The sequence below is a fragment of the Girardinichthys multiradiatus genome, chromosome 6, assembly GCF_021462225.1.
Source record: "Girardinichthys multiradiatus isolate DD_20200921_A chromosome 6, DD_fGirMul_XY1, whole genome shotgun sequence".
In the NCBI taxonomy this organism is placed as follows: domain Eukaryota; kingdom Metazoa; phylum Chordata; class Actinopteri; order Cyprinodontiformes; family Goodeidae; genus Girardinichthys; species Girardinichthys multiradiatus.
This window is the reverse complement of record NC_061799.1, coordinates 22,216,178-22,236,790: the sequence shown is the minus strand read 5'-3', so window position 1 is coordinate 22,236,790 and position 20,613 is coordinate 22,216,178. Positions and strand designations below refer to the sequence as shown.

General features: G+C 38.4%; 1 protein-coding gene across 6 annotated transcripts in view; it reads left to right on the top strand.

Moving 5' to 3' along the window:
• Nucleotides 1–924: 924 nt before the first annotated feature.
• Nucleotides 925–20,613, top strand: part of gpc5c (glypican 5c) — a 151,860-nt gene continuing 132,171 nt past the window's right edge. For 3 of the 6 annotated variants that reach the window (XM_047369090.1, XM_047369087.1, XM_047369091.1), the window contains exons 1-2: nucleotides 925–1,363; nucleotides 19,724–19,885. In XM_047369090.1, the coding sequence (XP_047225046.1) occupies nucleotides 1,186–1,363; nucleotides 19,724–19,885 (340 nt within the window). In that variant the 5' untranslated portion in view covers nucleotides 925–1,185. The remainder of the gene's footprint in view (nucleotides 1,364–19,723; nucleotides 19,886–20,613) is intronic. The other 3 variants (XM_047369088.1, XM_047369089.1, XM_047369086.1) reach the window with 3 other exon arrangements.

Below are 20,613 nucleotides of genomic sequence, written 5' to 3'. Positions count from 1 at the left end.
CGCTATTACCATCTTGGGAAAATAGATGCAGTTGATGGAGGAGTATAAATAACTCAGTGTTCACCTGAACAAAAGACTGGAGTGGAGACACAACAGTGAAGCTGTCTAGAAAAGGGACATACATGACTGCACTTCTTGAAAATAACTTTGATCCCTCACTGTTTGCAGCAAGATGCTACATATCTTCTGCACGTCTGTTTAGGAGAGTGCAATTTCTTTGTGTAAAGAAGAAATCTTCATAAATCGAGGAACATAATATGTCTGTCTGTCTGTCTATCTATCTATCTATCTATCTATCTATCTATCTATCTATCTATCTATCTATCTATCTATCTATCTATCTATCTATCTATCTATCTATCTATCTATCTATCCTCAAACATAAAAGTAAGCCATGTTATGATTCTTTTTCTCCATGAGGGGGCGCCATCGTATCTCAAATAGACAGCTTACAATATATTAAAGTAAACAATTCCCAGAACTCCACAGGCTTAATTGCGTCTTGAGGACAAATTAATGCTGAAATCAACTACATAATCACAACAGATAACTGGAGTGCTTAAAGATGCAATCTGATGTTGCATTCATTTGCTGGTTGCTTTTAATCCTTGAAAATAAGCCATTTGCCAAGTTTAGCATACTTATATTGAGATAAATAAGGACCACAATGGCAAGTGATGTCGGTACAGTAAGTAGTAAGAAAATGTAATCTAATGCTAATGTTGACATTATAATAACCCCATAATATTTTCTCCTTTCTTATAACTTAATAGTTTATTTGTCAGAGTTTAAAATGTAATTCCCAATACACATGCAGTGCAAACTTCCATAAGTCTAATACAGTTTAACTTTTTAGTGTTGACGTTCAGCAGGGATATACAGAACAGGGAGGGGAATGTGCGCAGTACTTTGGAAACAGGCATAGCCAACATGCAGTCAGCTTCTGCCAAACGCGGGACAGACTGGCTTCAGAAGACACCACTCCTCTGTCCGACCCCAAACCTCCCCTGTCTTTGAGGCGCTTTCTCCTATCCCAACCAATAATGTAAGACTTGGAAAGATCTGTCAGCTGTTCAGACGAGTCGTCGCTTTTTACGTTCGCGAATCTGTTTCCAACGCAGTCAGACAGCTTACAGTCAGGCTACAGCTGGTCATTTGCAAGGATACCTGGTGTGAGATGCGGCAATGTCCCGAGGAATATACCTACGCGTGAACTCTTTTGACTCGGTCCGGATTTTGGCGTTGGTGTTTTTTTCAGTAAATGTAATCAACGCGGATAAGCACAGCTGTTATGAAGTGAGAGCCGCTTTCCAGCAGCGACACGTCGGACCGCTTCACCTGGTGCCGGAGAAACCGTACAAAGGTAAGGCTAGTGGGGGAAAAACAGCGCTTCAGCTGGCGCACAAAAAGCATCATCTAATAAGCGGCGTGCTGTTTTTTTTTTTAAATAACTCACATTTTTAAACAACTATATCCAAGCACGTATACGTACGTTTAGATCAAATGAGTCTACACAAGCCTTTCAATAGTTTTTTTTTGTGTGTTTTTTTTTGTCAAAGTCATATATGCTGGGACCAAAAGAGAATGTCTCCTCCAATTCTCTTGTGCAAACATAAATCTCTTCAATCTGCTTTTAATCAGTTACATGTGACTCTGCTCAAACCAGTATTAAGAAAAAAAAACTATGCTAATGTTGTTTTCGGGAAGTAAATCACTACCGTATATGTTTCCTACAATTAAAAGGGCAAATGGGACAGAAATTGAGATGGTCAATTCTCATGTGTACCTTGGTGAGATCAGATATGATAAACGTTGTTTCAAGGAGTACATTAACCATCTTGTGTCTAAATTAAAGTCAAAGCTTGGTTTCTTCTACAGAAACAGGAACTGTTTCTCTCAACAAGTCAGAGTTTACTTAATCTAATCAACATTCCTTCCTCTTCTGGACTATAGTGACTTGTTGTTTATGAATTTGTCGTTGTTGTCGTCTTCCGCTTCATCCGGGACCGGGTCGCAGGGGCAGCAGACTCAGTAGAGACACCCAGACGTCCCTCTCACCAGACACCTCTTCCAGCTCCTCCCGGGTGGAGGCCAATGCCTTCCCAGGCCAGCTAAGAGACATGGTCCCTCCAGCGTGTCCTGGGCCGTCCCTTGGGACTCCCCCCAGTGGGAGATGCCTGGAACACCTCCTGAGGAAGGGGTCCAGAAGGTATCTGGTATAGATACCTGAGCCACCTCAACTGGCTCCTCTCGATGTGGAGGAGCAGCGGCTCTACTCCGAGCTCCTTCCGGATGGCCGAGCTCCTCATCCTATTTCTAAGGGAGTGCCCAGCCCTATGGAGGAAGCTCATTTTAGCCACTTGTATCCGGATCTCGTTCTTTCGGTCATGACCCAAAGAGAGCTTCACTTTTCGGCTCAGCTCTCTCTTCACCAGAAAACAGCGGCCCCATTACTGTGGCAGCCGCACTGATCCGTCTGTCGATCTCCCGCTCCATTCTTCCCTCACTAGGGAACAAGACCCCAGGATACTTGAAGTCCTCCACTTGAGGCAGGAACTCCCCCCCAACCTGAAGAGGACCCAATACTTGAACCGCCACCTTAACGTGGTGGAGGGGTTTGAGTGCTCACATGATCCTAGAGGCTATGTTGCCTGGGGCTCAAATGCCCCTGGTAGGGTCTCCCATGGCAAACAGGCTCTAGGTGATGGGTCAGACAAAGAGCGGTTCAAGACATCTTCATGAGGACCACAAAAGCGAGGAACTTGACGTCGCCCGGTCCCACCCTGGAGCCAGGCCTGGGGTCGGGACTTGTCGGAGAGCGCCTTGTGGCTGGGTTGCTCCTCGTGAAACCCGGCCGGGCCAAGCCCGAATGAGAGACGCAAGGCCATCCCCCAGTGGGCCCACCACCTGCAGGGGGAACCATGAGGGACTGGTGCAAAGAGGACTGGGCTGCAGAACACTTCAGAATAGAGCAAGTCCACAAAGGATCACTGGGCATAATGCCTTGGTTTGGTGCTGATCAGAGGCTACAGGGTTGGAATGTTTAATAGAAAATAATAGAAGTAACACGCATTCTGCACCCCCATATTATTTTTCCTTGCTCAGGTTTGTCTCCACCTCTTCTCTCATAATGTACATAGTGTTGGTTACAGTATGATGGTTACTGGACAGCAGCATTTCTAGTTTTGGATGCTGTGCAGTTGGACCGTTTCAGCCATCAAAGGAGGAATTTAAGTTTTAAAAAGAAAATCAGAATGAATGTAGCAGAGCTAACCCAACATGTGGCCACTTTGAGTAGCATGATTCTAGAATTCTAGTTCACTGATTAGGAAAAGATGAAGCCTTCAGATTGGGGACAAAGTAAGCCTTTAAATGCAAAATAAGTCATGTTTAAAGCCTGCTAATGCATTCTTATGAAGGTTATAAAGTTGGTGGGCTTCTATATTACTAGAAAATAATATATCTGACAACCTTACCTGTCAGTCAATTCTGTGTTAAAGAAATATTTTATGGAGAACAAGATTTTGGGATTTTCAATTGACACACTGTTGGACTGAGGTATGACAAACCTTGAGGTATATTTTATTCTCATATTAATGTACTTTTTAAGACTCCTTCATCTTGAGAATAAACACTTCAGCTTGGTCCAGTGGACACAATTACAACTTATCTCTAGACAAATATGTTTACACCAAGTGGACTTTCTTTGCTATTTTATGGAAAAATCACAAGAAAGGAGTTTCTGAGATATAAACAATAAATTACTAAATTTAGTGTAAACGGTGAGCTAGAAAATTTGGGTGCATGTCAGCATGAATAGTTCTGATGCAGAAAAAGTAGGGTACAGTTTATGTTTCACATTTGAGTGGGTGACCTGGTGGAAAAAAAAAAAAGGTTTGAGAGCATGTGTTGTACAACCTGTTTTGTCAAATTACTTAACTAATTGCCAAATCTTTCAAAAGAGTACTTGATACGAAAGAGTACTTGTTAGGTAAAATATTTCATTTACCCAACATTACTGGTAAAATAAATTGATTACTAGCATGAATTTCAGTGCAACTGGCCCTCTAGTTATGCACTTCCTTTTTCACTACCTAATCATAAAAAAGCACTCTATAAGCAGATTTTCACAATTTGCACAGATTTGCAGATTATTGTACTCTTAAAGGTACTAACACAACTTGTCATGTTTGACTTTTACTCTTTGTATTACTAGTGCTTTTCAATGCACTACCCTTTTGGTATGTCATTGTAAACCACACTGCTATCTCTGAACATTTCATAAATCTGGGCAATCCACAATCAACAGTTAAGATCCCACAAACACTATTCACCCAAGGACAGATGATGCAATTTTCTCAATAATTTGTATTGGAGGTTGCCCTAAGGGTAGACATATTTGTCATAGTTGGATTTCCATACTACTATTATGTATTATAAGGGGGGCTGGCAATTGTCTACCTTTGCTTACCATACAAGTCGAAATCTGTCAGTGACTCAATCAATCAACTGATCTCAACTGCACAGAGGTTCATGCCACTTGCCAAAGCTCAGGGAGCATGATACATAGAGATCATTATGATATCCTGATATAGAGATATAGTTATGATTTTTGACTATTTTCTGCTATTTAGAAATTCATTAGCTACAGATTCAGATTCTAGATCAGCTGCTGATCTAGAATCTTTGAATAAAATATTGAGCCACAATTCTTTAGTTATTCAAGTTTGCTCTTCAAATAGAAAACATTTTCTTGGTTTTGTAGGTATTAAAATTTAGGATAACAATACATTATATCTGGTAGTACTAAGGTCAGTTTATTTATGGTGGTTGTATTAAGGGTTAGAGTTTATTTCTGGCATAGCTTTCTGTTTGATTAACACTGAGATTGGTGCTGCAGTAGTGTAACCTGCATGTGGGTTACAGATCAAGTGTCACCCTGCATGAGTCTGCATGCTGTAACCGCAAGAAGAGTAACAGATAGGTCAATTGGAAACATAGTTTGAGGTGCATCCAAACCACTTGATATGTTTGTTTTTTTTCAAATGTTACTATTAGCAACAGAGAATGTCATTCCCATTACGAGGTGTAGTTAATTTATTACGACAATCTTTAGCCTGCACCTGAGATCTGTGAAGGACGAGTCTACCAGCTCTTCCAGAAACAAAATATCAGGAAAGCACCAGGCCAAGGTGCATTTGCCTCCTGTCTCATGTTTTGTCCTGACCTGTTGTCAGAGTGTCAACAGATCACTGAAGCAGTGAGTTGTTCTTTACTGCTCAAAATGCTCAAATCCTACCCTAAAAAATCAGTAGCTTATAAAGACCAGCTGCCTAAACATCATTAAATTATTAGGAAATAGAATTGTCATACCAATAGAACAGCACTAGACCCCTAACAGACTCTCTAGTTCACTGATTAGGGCACGGGCTCAGTGCATTACATGATTAGGAAGGGGCTGGATGAAATCCTGCAAACTTGACCACCCAGGCACCTAGCTGAAGATCAACTCTGTGGTATTTAGCTCAACTTTCAACATGGTCATTCCAGAACTTAATGCAAAACCTTTCAAGTTTTCTGTATCTGACCCTACTTGTGTCCTCCTCAGCAGAAAAGATACATCTTTTGGGGCTTGGAAAATTCAAAACCACCTCTCGGTCCATAAACACAGGTGTTTCTCAAAGGTGTTTATTTTCCCCACTACTCTCCTCTTTTACATTAATAACTGCAGTGACTTTAATTTAAGAAAAGATATAAGAATTTAAAGGATGTCAGGCATGTCAACCATTAGCCTGAATCTGCAAGTGGAGCAGCTGGATACCCCTCTACAGCTGAAAGACTAGGATGAGAGTGGATATCAAGAGGCCTCGTTATACAGCCACTCTTTACAATTCTGAAAAGCTCCATGGAGTTCTGTGGAGTTCTTCAGGTTCCTGAAGACCACCATCACATAATGCCCAAAGTTGACAAATCGCTTGACCTCTAGCAAAGAAGCAAAGACTGCTTTTTAAAGATGTCAGACTTCTCACACATGAAACTTGAACTTTTTGAGATGTTGCTTACAAGTGATCACTTCACAGCTTTAAAGCACAAAATAACTTAATCCCTCAATCTGTTTAGTACTAGTGTATGTGATGCTACCCTCTCATGGAGCAAAAGTATTTACACTGCCTTGTGGTTATTCTCATTACCTGTAAACTTTGTATTTCTGGTTTTACATTTTGTTATTTATCACTACTCTTGGCTTTACCTGTACAAAATGTTATCGTCATGTTACATGTTATACATACACATTATCCACAATGTATAAATTATTTACATGCTTTCCTATACATTTAGTTAAACTGTACATGCTATTTTAAGTTATTTCACAATACCTGTTAACTTGCTTCAGTTTGTACGGCTGTCTACAGCATTTGTAAATATAGAGGTGAAACCAGATATTTAAATAAATTGGATAGAAAGATACATTGCCTTTTTTAACCAGGTTGTCTGATGTAAAATCAGACTGAACTTTTCTGCCCTATGTCGATTAGGATTACCAAAATTATATATATTTCCAAGCTGTGCATATATTTTTTTTACTTCTGTTGTTAAGCATTGTTGCTGTAGGTGCATGTACATATTGAAGACTACAGTAACAAAGAAAAACAGTACATGGCAATTAAGCTTTCTAATTTGAATTATGTCTTTAAAGGGCTAAAAAAAATATCTTTAAAGCTAAAATGTGGAAATGTTTCTGAGATTGTGAGATTTGGCATCTGTAAGAATTCTGTGTACAAAATGATGCAATTTCTGTTCGGTCCTCACATCGTATGCCAACAAAAGCAACTCCTAAAGTGCGAAGAGGCCAGGCTTCAGGCCTTTTCACAGTGTGATGTTTGCCTTAGGATACAGTGCTGCACTTTATGTGCTGTGAACAGATTTCTTACGAAGTAGCAGGAGTGTGTCACCCAGCATTTTGATGATCCAGTTTCAAATGAACAGCATTCTTGCTGTACACATATGTTGTTGTTTGTCATTCTTCTTATCTTAAAAATGAAACATCAAATTATTTTATCAGCAATTAGTATGGAGGTGAAAAATGTCTGAAATGCTTTTTTAATTCTTTGGATACTATTGTTTTTCATGTTGATAGGTATTTCCAATCTTTGCAGCTTAACTGAAACCTAAACAGTTAAGTTTACAGGAATATTTGAAACCATTTGCAATTTTTATTTAAAGTATAGACATGCTTAGACCATACAAAATCTTTGTTAAAAAAAAAAAGTAGATTGATTGTATTACTGAGATACGCAGAATAAAATATTGTTGTGTAATTTGCTTTCACATTCAACTACCTTTGTCACACTACACAAGCGAATGCACTGTATATACCAGTGTAAAAGAAAATGTGTTTGTGTAATTAATGAAACAAAATTCGAGTGGTCTGCAAACTGCAGATGAATGGGAAAACAGTATGTTGAAGCCACATCCTTAAACAGTTACAGCTCTCAAAGTTTGCCATCATCTTTTATTGACTGTAGTTATTTTGATTCATTCTAAACTTAGCCTCTAACTTGAACATCAAACACAGGACTTACCTACTGTAAACACTTGAAAACATCTGTGTTTACGTTTTCTGCCCATTTCTTTACTGCCTTAAACAGCTTAATATAGAATTCTTATAAACATGCTCTGTGATGATTTTACCTAAGTAAAGTAAACACTGGGGATTTTTAAGACCAATTTCAAGACAAAATCTTGTTCTAAAAGCATATAGACCACATTATTGATTTAAGAAGTGAATATAAGTGTAAAGTACAACCAGATCGTTTCAGTCAGTTAACTAATCTTAGCCGATCTCTCTAATTTAGTTTTTACTTATCATCTTGTTTTTGGATATTTAATTTTTATGTTTCAGCTGATTTTATATGCTCCTAAATTGTCAGATGTATTATCTTGCTCCAAAAAGTAATAGCATCTTAATACCCTTCCAGTAGGTTGCTGCTTCAGCAGGTCTACATCTATTTGCCCACCACCTTACATCTATCTTTATGATCTGCATTTCCAACTTCTGCCCTCTGATGTGGCTTTGGACTACTTGCTAATCACTAAATGCAGTTTCAGCTTGGGTTCAGGGAAAAACAAACATTCCTGTTTAGTTTCAAGGTAGTCCAGAACTTCAGGTATGTGGCAAAGAACGCTTTGAGATGTGCTTTCATTTAACCTGGTCTGCAGGAAGCCCATCAAATCTTTAGTGTAAATATCCTTCATGTTCAAAGGACACTGACTTCTTGGGCCAGTAGAAGGCAAACTGTATTATTTGCCAACTTTATAACAAAGTTGGTCTTGTTCTCTGAAAAATGACACTGCATATAAATAAAGAGTAGCATTAGGAAGAACCACCCATCCAGTTATTAGTGAATATCAGAGTGATATATCCATTTTGCATTTGAAAGGTTTAAACAACACATACATTTCATCTGGTCTGCGCAGTGGCAGGCTACATAATATACCCTTTGTGTTACCTGTTGACAACTGGATTATGTTCCAACCTCCTCTGTAACATAGAACATATTAAACGGGTGCAAAAAATGAGTAAGTACAATTTTGTGATTATGCATGACCCTCTCAAAGCTGGTTTAAATTGACAAACATCACAAACTATATAATGCAAATTTTGATATTATTGTTTAGCATATTTTTATTGGCATGTGAGTTAATTAGTGCCCATGGACATGCTGTTTGGCAAAACCTTAACACAGTCCAGATGAGATGTCAGCTCTGGGTTTTATTTAATTGTTCTCAGGTGACTAATGCCTCTGGAGTAACTTGCCATGGTTTAAAGATCTTGTCAAAAATTCAGTTTGGAGAAACTCGACCACTGTATAATTTCTTTGTTAAACGTAGTAAGGAACATTAGAAGTTTGTTTTACTGCCTGGCATCATAAACAAATCAAATGCAACAACTTAAAAAAATTGTTCACAGCCAACAAATATGTGGTGGGATTAAAGGTGTCAAAAGTAGTAGTACCCTTTAAAGATTTCCACATTTTATCAATTTATAATTATGATCTTCAGTATATTTTATTAGAATTTTATGTGATAGACCAGCAGATAGTAGTGCACAAAAAAATGGAAGGAAAGGGATAGAAGGATTTCAAAAATAAAAAAAATCTAAAAAGTGTGGTTTGCATTTGCATTCAGTCCCTCTTACTGCTCCATTCCACACTGCCCACGAATAATACGAATCACCAAGAATTGCCAGATTTCAGGATTCTTTGCTGAAAAGTTCCTTAATTTGTATTTTATTCTTATTTATTCTTAGTCAGTTCTTTCAATTGCTAAGCCATCTGGAATTTGTGGCAAAAATTTTGAGCTGTTAAAACTTTTGCTGCCAAACTCCCAAATCCAAAAACTCTCAGTTAATTCTTATTCATACTATTTGTAGTCTGTGTGGAATATTGACATTAGATAATGCTTCGTTGCACCACTTTTCACCACAATTACCATTTTATGTCTTTAAAGACATGGCATTTTGTATAAAGGCCATATTTTTGTGTCTTCTGATCACACCACCTTATTCCATTTGTCTTCTGTGTTCTCTAGATGACTTGTCGCATATGGCTTTTCTGCACAATGGTTTTTGCCTTGTCACTCTTCCAGTAAGGCCAGATTTATGGAGTGCACGACCAGTAGTTGTATCATCAGATCTCTCCGGCCTATGGATCTCTCCACCTCTTCCAGAGTATTATAGGCCTCTTGGCTGCATCTCTTATTAACCTGTTAAGCCTCACGGTTGGAATGCCTATTTTTTGAAAAAATGCTATTTTTCTTCCCGAAATCCCTCGCAAGAGGAGGCTTTAATGTTTACAAAGTGATTCACGAAACTAGTCTTTCAGAAATTCAATTCAATTTAGTTTATTTATATAGCGCCAATTCACAACACATGTCGTCTCAAGCCACTTCACAAAAGTCAGGTACATACATTCCAATTAATCGTAACCATTGAACAGTGCAGTCAGATTCAGTTATTTATTCAAATTTGATAAAACGTTTTCTATCTAAGGAAACCCAGCAAACTTTTGGTTTTGCAGCAATTTAAATACAAGATGATACTTAAATGTCCTTCAGGCATATCTGAGTCTGTAGGTAAAATGTTACAGGAAGCACATATGCTTTTTCCCCACCCCCTATTTTTTCAGTACCAATGGAAACTAGAGAATCCCACCAGTCACATAAATCCCGTCCATATCTGAGGTCATAAAATTACGTTCGCTTTATGCACAGCTCGTTTTACGCACTGCTATACACACAGCTTGCTTGTTGTTTTGGTGTTTTTACTTGAACTTCAAACATCATAATGTCGCAGAAGAGTAAAATGTGCACTTTGGAAGCCTTGGTAAACATTTTGCATGGCAGTGACCATGAAGTAGAAGATTCTTCGGACAGCAGCGTGGACTGTGAAGTGGAAGAAGATGAGGACCTTCTTCAGGACCCATTTCATGAGTAAATTATAGTGTTACTTTTTATTTCCAGCAACATTACATTACATGTCAACTATTTCAACAATGATTTATTTTTCATTGATTCAACCCGATTAAAGGCTGCAAGGCCTGTCTGTGGAAGTAGATGAAGGCCTGTTATATAGCTTTTATATCATTGACACTTTACCAATACCACTTTACTGTTAAAGCATTACATCATGGCTTTTGTATGTTATCTTATTATTTTTCTGTACAGTAGCTGTATTTTTACAGCCCAGAGGAGGAAGGACCATCTGGCACTGAAAGGACCCAGCCTCCCACTACTTGGGTTGAGGCTTTATCTTCTTCTTCAAGGTGAGAAGGTGCAAACTATTATGGTTACAAAGTATACATGATGGGTCATTACAGTGTTACCATTGTGTTCCTAAGCTTATTATAAGTCAGTGTCAGATGCAACTTAATTTTTAGCATGTCATTTAGATAAAATTAGTCTTCAGCATATATCTTTCTGTTTCTGCAGTGACAATGGTGCAAAGATGAAGAAAATGAGGAGTATGACCCACCTGCCCATCAGCTAGGTAGTGCCTCAAGGCCCATAAAACATAAGGTAGTTTCTGTCCCAAGAAAAAGGAGCAGCTCTTTGAAGTCAACAAAGAGAGGGAAACAACTCTCAAGGCGGGTGAGTCAGGCTACTTCTACAACTCGTGATGACGAGGACAAGTGGCAAGTGGTAGAAACTGTTTTTTAGTGCAAGCACCATCGGGACCATAATCAATCATACCAATTTGAATGCGCAAAGGACAATTTCAGCTGGCAAGAAATACCTGTGGTCACCATTTTTTTATATAGTTTTTATTGCTAATTCTTCTTGCACATTGGTTAACATTGTTTGTTTTATGGTTGTTTTTTGCACGTTTGTTTATATAGTTGTTATTGATAATTTTGTTTTCGGACATTTGTTTACATTGTTTTTCACATAAATTTTTTTTTCAATAAAATTCCTCCAGTTGGCAATAAAAGTCTACAATTTAGTTTGATTTCTGTCCATTATATTGACTGTATGCTGTGCACATTTGTACATTTCATTGATATACAGAGTAAATGACATGACCAAATGTCATGCCATATGCAGAGAGAGTCCTACAATGGAAATCAGCACTTTTATTAGACCAGATTCCCTTTTATGAGATGAAAAAACACATTCGGCACAGTTTTGGCACATTTGGATAAATTGTGCCAAAATCTCTGCTCCGCCTGGCACATTGCCCACTTAAACCTTTTTGGAACAAATATGCATCAACTGATTCAGTTGAAATTCGCTGCAGTTATAGTCAAGATGTTGATGAATACAACCTGGGCTTCGACTAGGATTTCCAAAGGATTTTCATGGTGTTTTGCAATGTTCATTTAGAAAAATGTTTTGGCGAGGCTCAAAAGATTTAATTTTTGCTTTGTTTAATCACAAGTAAATCAGCCATAGTAATGGTTACAATAGTAGTTCCACTTATAATTAAATATTCCTATCTTTACACAGGTACCAAAAGTTTGCATTTAGACTTTATAAATTTGGAGCTAAACTTAAACGGAAATCGCTCCAAAACCCCTTTAACTTAACATGTCTTAACAGGTCAATGCTCGTCTTGCCTGGCCTTTAGGTGGATGGCCATGTCTTGGTAGGTTTACAGTTATGCCAAAAATCATTTCATTTTTTGGATAATTTATTGAACAGTGTTATATGAGATATTTAGAGCTTAGGGTATTGTGTCATAACCTGACTTTAACTTCTACACAATTATCCATGACCTGCAGTGTTTTAATGTTCTTTAACAAATCTCTGAGCTCTACATAGAACAGATTAAATTATACTGATATTAAATAATGCACAGGTGAACTCTTTTTTACTTAGGCAACTTCTGAAAGCATTTGGTTGCATTGCATTTTATCTGGGAGTATCACAGTAAAGGTAGCTAAATACAAATTCCTGCCACATTTTTTGATTTTAGTATAAAAAAATAAAATAAATTTTTTTTCCCCTCACAATTATGAACAATTTCATTTGGTCTATTGCATTGCATTATTAGAAAACACAGAAAATTTCAAGAGATGTTAATTCTTTTGCAAGGCACTGTGAGGTTTCTTGTCTTTTGTTGCTTGGTTCTCTTGCCTTTAATTCAAATCAATTCAATTTATTTATATAGCGCCAATTCACAACACATGTCGTCTCAAGGCACTTCACAAAAGTCAGGTACATACATTCCAATTAATCCTAACCATTGAACAGTTCAGTCAGATTCAGTTATTTATTCAAATTGGATAAAAATGTTTCTGTCTAAGGAAACCCAGCAGATTGCATCCAGTCAGTGACTTGCAGAATTCACTCCTCCCAGATAAGCATGTAGAGACAGTGGACAGTCACTGGCGTTGACTTTGCAGCAATCCTTCATACTGGGCATGCATGTAGTGACAGTGGAGAGGAAAAACTCCCTTTTAACAGGAAGAAACCTCCAGCAAAACCAGGCTCAGTGTGAGCGGCCATCTGCCACGACCGACTGGGCATTTGAGAGAACACAGCAGAAACACAAAGAGAACAACTAAGCACTGATCCAGGAGTACTTTCTATGGGAAGGAAAAGTAAATGTTAATGGATGTAGCTCCTTTAGTGGTTTCACCTAGAAAGAAAGAACAGATAAACTCTGAGCCAGTTTTCAAGGTTAGAGTCTGAAAGAGAGCACATAGAGTTAGTCACAGTAAAAGCTCAGTCAATTGCCATGTCTAGGAGAGAGAAAGGCTTAAACACTGAAAGACAGGGCCATGTGGATCATCAGTAGAGGGTGAGCATTAAGTTGTTGCCAGCAGAAGCTTGGATGATGCCCCTCTCCAGAAAGGTGTCACAGGTAGACACAGAGTCAGGCCAGGTGTAGCTTCTAGGAAGAGAAAAGAGAGAGAACAAAGTTAAAAGCTGAAATAACAGCAAATAATGCAAAATTGGAGAGTAGTGTGAGAATGTAGCGAAGATGGTGAAAGTGGTCATTATGGCCTCCAGCAGTCTAAGCCTATAGCAGCATAACTACAGAGATAGCTCAGGATAACCTAAGCCACTCTAACTGTAAGCTTTATCAAAAAGGAAAGTTTTAAGCCTAGCCTTAAAAGTAGACAGTTTGTCCATCTAGAGCCCACTGATGGCCATTGTTATACTAAACACCACAACGATTGGGATACCTCTCTCTGTCAGATTGATTATAACCATTGGAAAAGAGAGGGGGTCATACAGGTAGCAGAAATGGAGGGTGTGTTTGCACCTCAACCATAACTGAGCCGGTTTAGGCTAAACCTGACTCCACCTTACTCCATCCAACAGGGAGGGAAGAAGACGGAGGTAAAAAAAATAAGGAAGATAGCTCAGGATAACCTAAGCCACTCTAACTATAAGCTTTAGCAAAAAGGAAAGTTTTAAGCCTAGCCTTAAAAGTAGACAGGGTGTCTGCCTCACGAACTAAAACTGGGAGCTGGTTTCACAGGAGAGGAGCCTGATAACTAAAATATCTGCCTCCCATTCTACTTCTAGAGACTCTAGGAACCACCAGTAAACCTGCAGTCTGAGAACGAAGTGCTCTGTTAGGAACATATGGAACAATCAGATCTCTGATGTATGATGGAGCTAGATCATTAAGGGCTTTGTATGTGAGGAGGAGAATTTTAAATTCAATTCAAATTCAGTTCAAAAATACTTTATTAATCCCAAAGGGAAATTAAATGTTGTTGTAGCTCATTATGAGGGTTTCCTCAAAGAGCCGTTGTAGATGCTGATGGCTTCTGTAGCGCTCCGTCATACAGCAGATCTGAAGAAGCCTCTCACTGAAGACACTGTGTTGTTGTAGAACAGTCACATGAAGAGGATGCTCAGGGCTCTCCATAATGTTCTTCATTTGATGAAGAATCTGTCTTTCCACAATGATCTCCAGAGGTTCCAGAGGAGTCCCCAGAACAGAACCAGCCTTTTTTATCAGCTTGTTGAGCTTTTTTAAGTTGCTGGCTCTGATGCTCCTTCACCAGCAGATGATGGCAGAAGAGATCACACTTTCCACAACAGACTTATAGAAGATATGCAGCATCTTCCTGCAAACACCAAAGGACCTAAGCTTCCTCAATAAGTACAGTCTGCTCTGTCCCTTCTTGTAGATGGCTTCACAGTTGCATCTCCACTCTAGTCTGTTGTCCAGGTGAACACCGAGGTATTTATACTCCTTCACCACCTCCACTTCTTCTCCCATGATAGAAATAGTTTTTGACTTATTCCTGTTTCTCTTAAAATCTACAATCATCTCCTTTGTTTTAGTCACGTTCAAAATAAGATGATTGTTTCCACACCATGCCACAAAGCGGTCCACCACCTTCCTGTACTCAGCTTCTTGTCCATCTCTGATCCACCCTACAACTGCAGAATCATCCGAGTATTTCTGCAGATGACAGGAGTCTGTCTTGTACTGGAAGTCTGAGGTGTACAGAGTGAAAAGGAATGGTGAGAGTAGTCCCCTGTGGTGCTCCTGTGCTGCTGACTACCTGGTTAGACTCTTAACCCTTCAGTCTCACAAACTGTGGTCTGTTTGTCAGGTAGTCTTTAATCCAGGAGATTGTTGAGGCCTCCACCTGAGTCTTCTGGAGTTTCTGACAAAGCAAATCAGGTTGGATTGTATTAAATGCACTGGATAAATCAAAGAACATGATCCTCACAGTGCTGCTGGCTTTGTCCAGATGACAGTGGGTTTGTTGAAGCAGGTGTATGATGGCATCTTCAACTCCAACTCCACAGCGATAAGCAAACTGAAGGGGATCCGGATGGTTTACTGCTTGCTTACTCAGGTGGGCAAACAGGATTCTATTCTGGATTCTGGATTTAACAGGGAGCCAATGAAGGGAAGCTAAATTAGGGGAAATATGATCTCTCTTTTTAATTTTCATCAGAACTCTTGCTGCAGCATTTTGAATCAGCTGAAGGCTTTTAACTGCATTTTGTGGACATCCTGATAATAACGAATTACAATAGTCCAGCCTTGAAGTAACAAATGCAAGGACTAGCTTTTCAGCGTCACTCCTGGACAGGATATTTCTAAATTTGGCAATGTTCCGGAGGTGAGAGAAGGAAATCCTAGAAACCTGTTTAATATGGGATTTAAATGACATGTCTTGGTCAAAAATAACACCAAGGCTTTTTACTTTATTATCGGAAGTCAATTTAATGCCATCCAGGTTAAGTGATTGACTAAGCAGTTTCTTTTTAAAAGACCGGTCCAAAGACGACAACTTCTGTCTTGTCTGAATTAAGAAGCAGAAAATGTAAAGTCATCCAAGTTTTTATGTCTTCAAGACATGCTTGTAGTCTATCTAACTTGTTGGGCTAATCAGGATTCATGGATAAGTAAAGCTGAGTATCATCAGTTACTTCCAATGTTGTCTCACTTGCTGAGGATGAAGTAATCATCTTCGGGAGTATGTCAAAGATTTTCTTTTTAATAGAATACATTTTATTTTGGAAGAATCCCATAAAGTCACGACCGCTGAGAGCTAAGGGAATGGATGGCTCAACAGAGCTATGATTCTGTGTAAGTTTAGCAACTGTACTAAAGAGAAACCTAGGATTATTCTTGTTCTCTTCTATTAATGATGAGAAATAAGCTGTTCTAGCTTGGTGAAGTGTCTTTTTATACAACAGTAGGCTATTTTTCCAGATTAAGTAGGAATCCTCTAGGTGTGTAGAGCGCCATTTTCTCTCCAATTTTCTAACATTGTGCTTTAAAGTACGCAGCTCTGAATTAAACCAGGGAGCTAGCCTCCTATGAATAATTACCTTCTTTTTGAAGAGGCCCTTATTGTCTAATGCACCACGCAATGATGAAGTAACACTATGAACAAGAGAATCAATTTGTGAAGGGGAAGAAACAAAATTATTGCCCTCCACTGTGTTTTTCTATGATAATGAGGAAATCAAAAGTGGAACAGATTCTTTAAAGGTTGTTACAGCATTGCCTGATAATGATCTACTATAATGAAATTTTCTTTCAGGTGTGGAGTACTCGGTTAAATTCAACTCAAAGGTTATTAAAAAATTATCAGACAGGACAGGGTTATGAGAAAATATTGTTATGTCTTTACACTCAATGCCATATGTCAGCACAAGGTCTAGAGAATAAAGACAAAGGTGGGTAGGTTTGTTAATGTTTTGAGCAAAGCCAATTGAGTCTAAGATACCATTAAAGGCTATATTTAAGCTATCACTTTCAGTGTCAACATGAATGTTAAAATCCCCCACTATAATAACCTTATCTGTATTTAACACTAAATCACATAAAAGGTCTGAAAACTGATCTAAAAATTGAGAGTAAGGGCCGGGTGGATGGTACAAAACAACAAACAGAAGTGGTTTTAGTGCTTTGCACTTTGTGTGTGAGGAAAACTAAGGATTAAATATTCAAAAGAGTTGTAGCTACTGAGTGGTCTGGGACTAGTCAATAAATCGGACAGAAAGATGGTTGCTACTCCTCCTCCTCACCCAGTATTTCGAGGAATGTGAACATTTTAATAATTAGTTTAAGTCAGAAACTGTTCCAAATCCAGTTAGTCAAACATATAAAAATTGTTCTGTCTTGGTCCTCAAGCAGTTTGACTGACTAGTTCCATCAGCCATCACATTAATTTTATTGTCCAGATGTTCTGTCACTGTTGCTAGATGTGACTACAAACTTTTTACGTATTAAGGGTGAGAACCTGTGGTGTTGCATCTGATCATTTATTCTCATAAAACATTACAACATGGGAAAAGATTAGGAGGAAGTCAATAGGTTTCACAGGCCTGCAATACCAGGCATATCAATGCATTTTGGTTAGGGTTGTGCTGCCTACAGCACCAAAAACAGCAGCAAAAGACCACTTCAGTTGCCACTCCTGTGAAATAACATCAGGAAACAAAAGCCACACTTTAAAAAGGCTTACTGAAATTCAACAAAAAACGATTGCCTGATCCATGAATCTAGATTTCAGCTGCAAAATGGATGGCAATTTTGCGTAAACATCAAAGGATTGATCCATTCTGCCTCTATCAGTGATTCTGGCTGATTGGTAGATATTTTCTTAGCACACTTATTACCAAATGACTATTGCTTAAACACCACAGCCTTTCTGAGTATTGTTGCTGACCATGTTTATTCCTTTTATGACCATGGTATACCCATCTTCTGAAGGCTGCTTGCAGTGGGATTCTGCTTCATATCACAAAGATCAAATGACAAACTGTTTTCTTTAACATCCAAATGAGTTTATTGTATTTCAGTGCCCTCCACATTCACCTGATCAAAGTCCAATAGAGCACCTTTGGGATGTGGTGAAACACATCATGGCTGTGGAAATATCAAATCAGCTGCAACAGCATGTTGCTGTCATTTTAGTATGAACCAAAATCTCTGAAGAACAACACCATATGTCATGAAGAATTAAGACAATTCTAAAGGCAACCTGGTTCTAAGAACATGTACCTCATAAAGATGCTAAAAGGAGCCAATCAGTCATTTGTCCATGGGTTTTGGAACATACTGTGACATTCTTTCTAATGAATATATACATTTGATTTAGTCTTTCTATTTAGGACAGCAGCTGGTTTCTCTGCCTTTCTAAGTATCATTTACTTGATGCAGCTACATGTATTGGACAAAGAGTTAAGCCTAGTGTCAACCTGAGAGAAGGAGGTCAGGGACAGAAGGGAAGGATTACAATGGAGAAAAGAGATATTGATCCTAGAACTAAACCATTCCTTCAAGCTTAGCTTTTAATTATATACTACAGACCTTCCAGATCCCCACAGTTCATTAATTTTGTTTGTTTAAAGGTTACATCCTTTTGGAGAGTGTATATTAATTCATAGAAATCAAAAGAATCTAGATTGTTTTTCACATAAAACAGAACATATAAATGCAAGGATAATTGTGATTATATCAGCACTGGTTTATTATTCCAATCTGTTTGTAATAAAAACACTATCTGTTAACTCTATTGCTTTTTCCATGACAGTGCAGAAAACTGTCAGGCAGAGCATGAGGCAACAGACAAGTGTCAAAATAAAAAAAGCAGACCCCTACAGAGATAGAGATAATGAGCCAACAGCTGGAGGACAGCTAGTCATGACTTAATTCATCTGGCTCTGGGATGGAAACAAATGCAGCCTCTCTGGGTAATTAAAAGACACCCAGGCCTCACAAGGATATGCCAGGCAAATGGGAGTGAGGGTCCAGAGAGAGAAAGAGATATTCAGAATGTAACCCTATTGTGTTTCATGAAGGGATTTGACCAGTGAGGCACTGGTCTTGTGGTCTGGCCTAACACCATGCTTTAGGCTCTGATAACATCTGCCTCGAGCCATCTTTGTCCACCTCTTCCCCGAGTAAAATGAGTTATCTGAGTGATAGCAGACATTTGCATAATATAAACTTTTCATTTATCTGTGGAAATACTATAGAAAATTTAAAAAATAGCAAAACAATTTAATAGGAAAAAAAAACACTTTTTGTTTTTCAGGTCACTTTCTCACTTTAGCTACATTGTAAATACAGCTCAAACAGGTGTAACAAAGGTTCATCTGATTGTGTTTGATCATAGTTTAATTATTGTTGTAATAGGCTTGTTATACATTGGTTTATTAAAGCCTATTAAACTCAAGTGATCTTGCTTATATGTATATGTTTGGAAAAAATGCACGTACTTTTTATGTCTTTCATATGCATCATAAAGTATATGTGCATGCCACAGTATATGAAACAACCATGTGTGCCTTCGTATCACATTGAGGCAAGGACATATATTTAGCACACAGTATTTATAGCAGCTAATCGTGGATGAAATACTTGTTCTACTTTCTCACCATGACATGGTGCTGCTTCTGTCTTTCAGAGGAATCATGGCTTGTCTTTGCACATAGCCAGACACGTTAGATGCACTGTAACATACTTTTTCAGTGCACGATCATAAACTGATATATGCAAAGTTGTAAAAATGTTTTAACAATCAGAGACAAATACAGTACTTGCAAAATTTCAATTAACTTCTGCACAAAAGTAAAATTAATTTTCTCAAGCTCCCATCATGTTAGTCCTTATGGTTTTTTTTAATTAAAAAAACAACAAAATACATATTTTGAAACAAAAACCACAAAGAAAAACACAGAAAAAAATCCTAACTACAGTTGGATTTGTTGTTTCCACTTTTCCCAGATGCTGATCTGCAGATATGCAAGCACCAAGGTCCATCTTGCTGCAACAAGAAGATGGAGGAATGTTATCAGGCTGCTGTGAAACGAGAAACCCTGCAAAAAATCGAGTCCCACACGTATCAGCTGGAACACCTCCTTTCTGGCCATTCAGATACGTTTAAGGGTAAGTGCTCAAAATATTGTGTCTAGCAAGGGTTGAATGGATCTAGGCTGACACTCAGCAAAAAACATGCTTCCATGCAATGCTTTATTTATTCAGTAACTTGTAATATTTGGTACAGTATAGAGCTGCACATTATATTGAATCCCTGCAATTTATATGCAAAATATTGCACATTTAACTTCGGCTAATCGAAGACCTTCAACTTCCAAAGTCAGAATTCAGTCAGTCAGTCATTTTCTACCGCTTATTCCATAGTGGGTCGCGGGGGAGCTGGTGCCTATCTCCAGCAGTCTATGGGCGAGAGGCGGGGTACACCCTGGACAGGTCGCCAGTCCATCGCAGGGCAAAGTCAGAATTAATTTTTTGCAAATGTTTTCAACTGGTGACCTGAAAAATCAGACTAACGAGTACAAATAGAAAGGAACATGCGGTCTGATCCATGCTTGTTGGATTTAGTCTTTTCTCATTCATAACATTCAAAACAAAGGAAAAGGAAAAATGACCTGGTATTCACTTGTTGTTTAACGACTTCATGCTTGTGTCAACATAAATTGGTCAGCTACTTAGATACACAGCTAGGAACTGCTCCAATGCACACTGAAGATCGTGGGATCAAGAATCCATAAGAACCAAAAATCTGCAAAAATGTAATGAATAATTATTGTGATCAAATCTCGAGTTAAAAAGAGAGTAGAACATTGTTCATGATTTCTAAAAGTTTGAGGTTT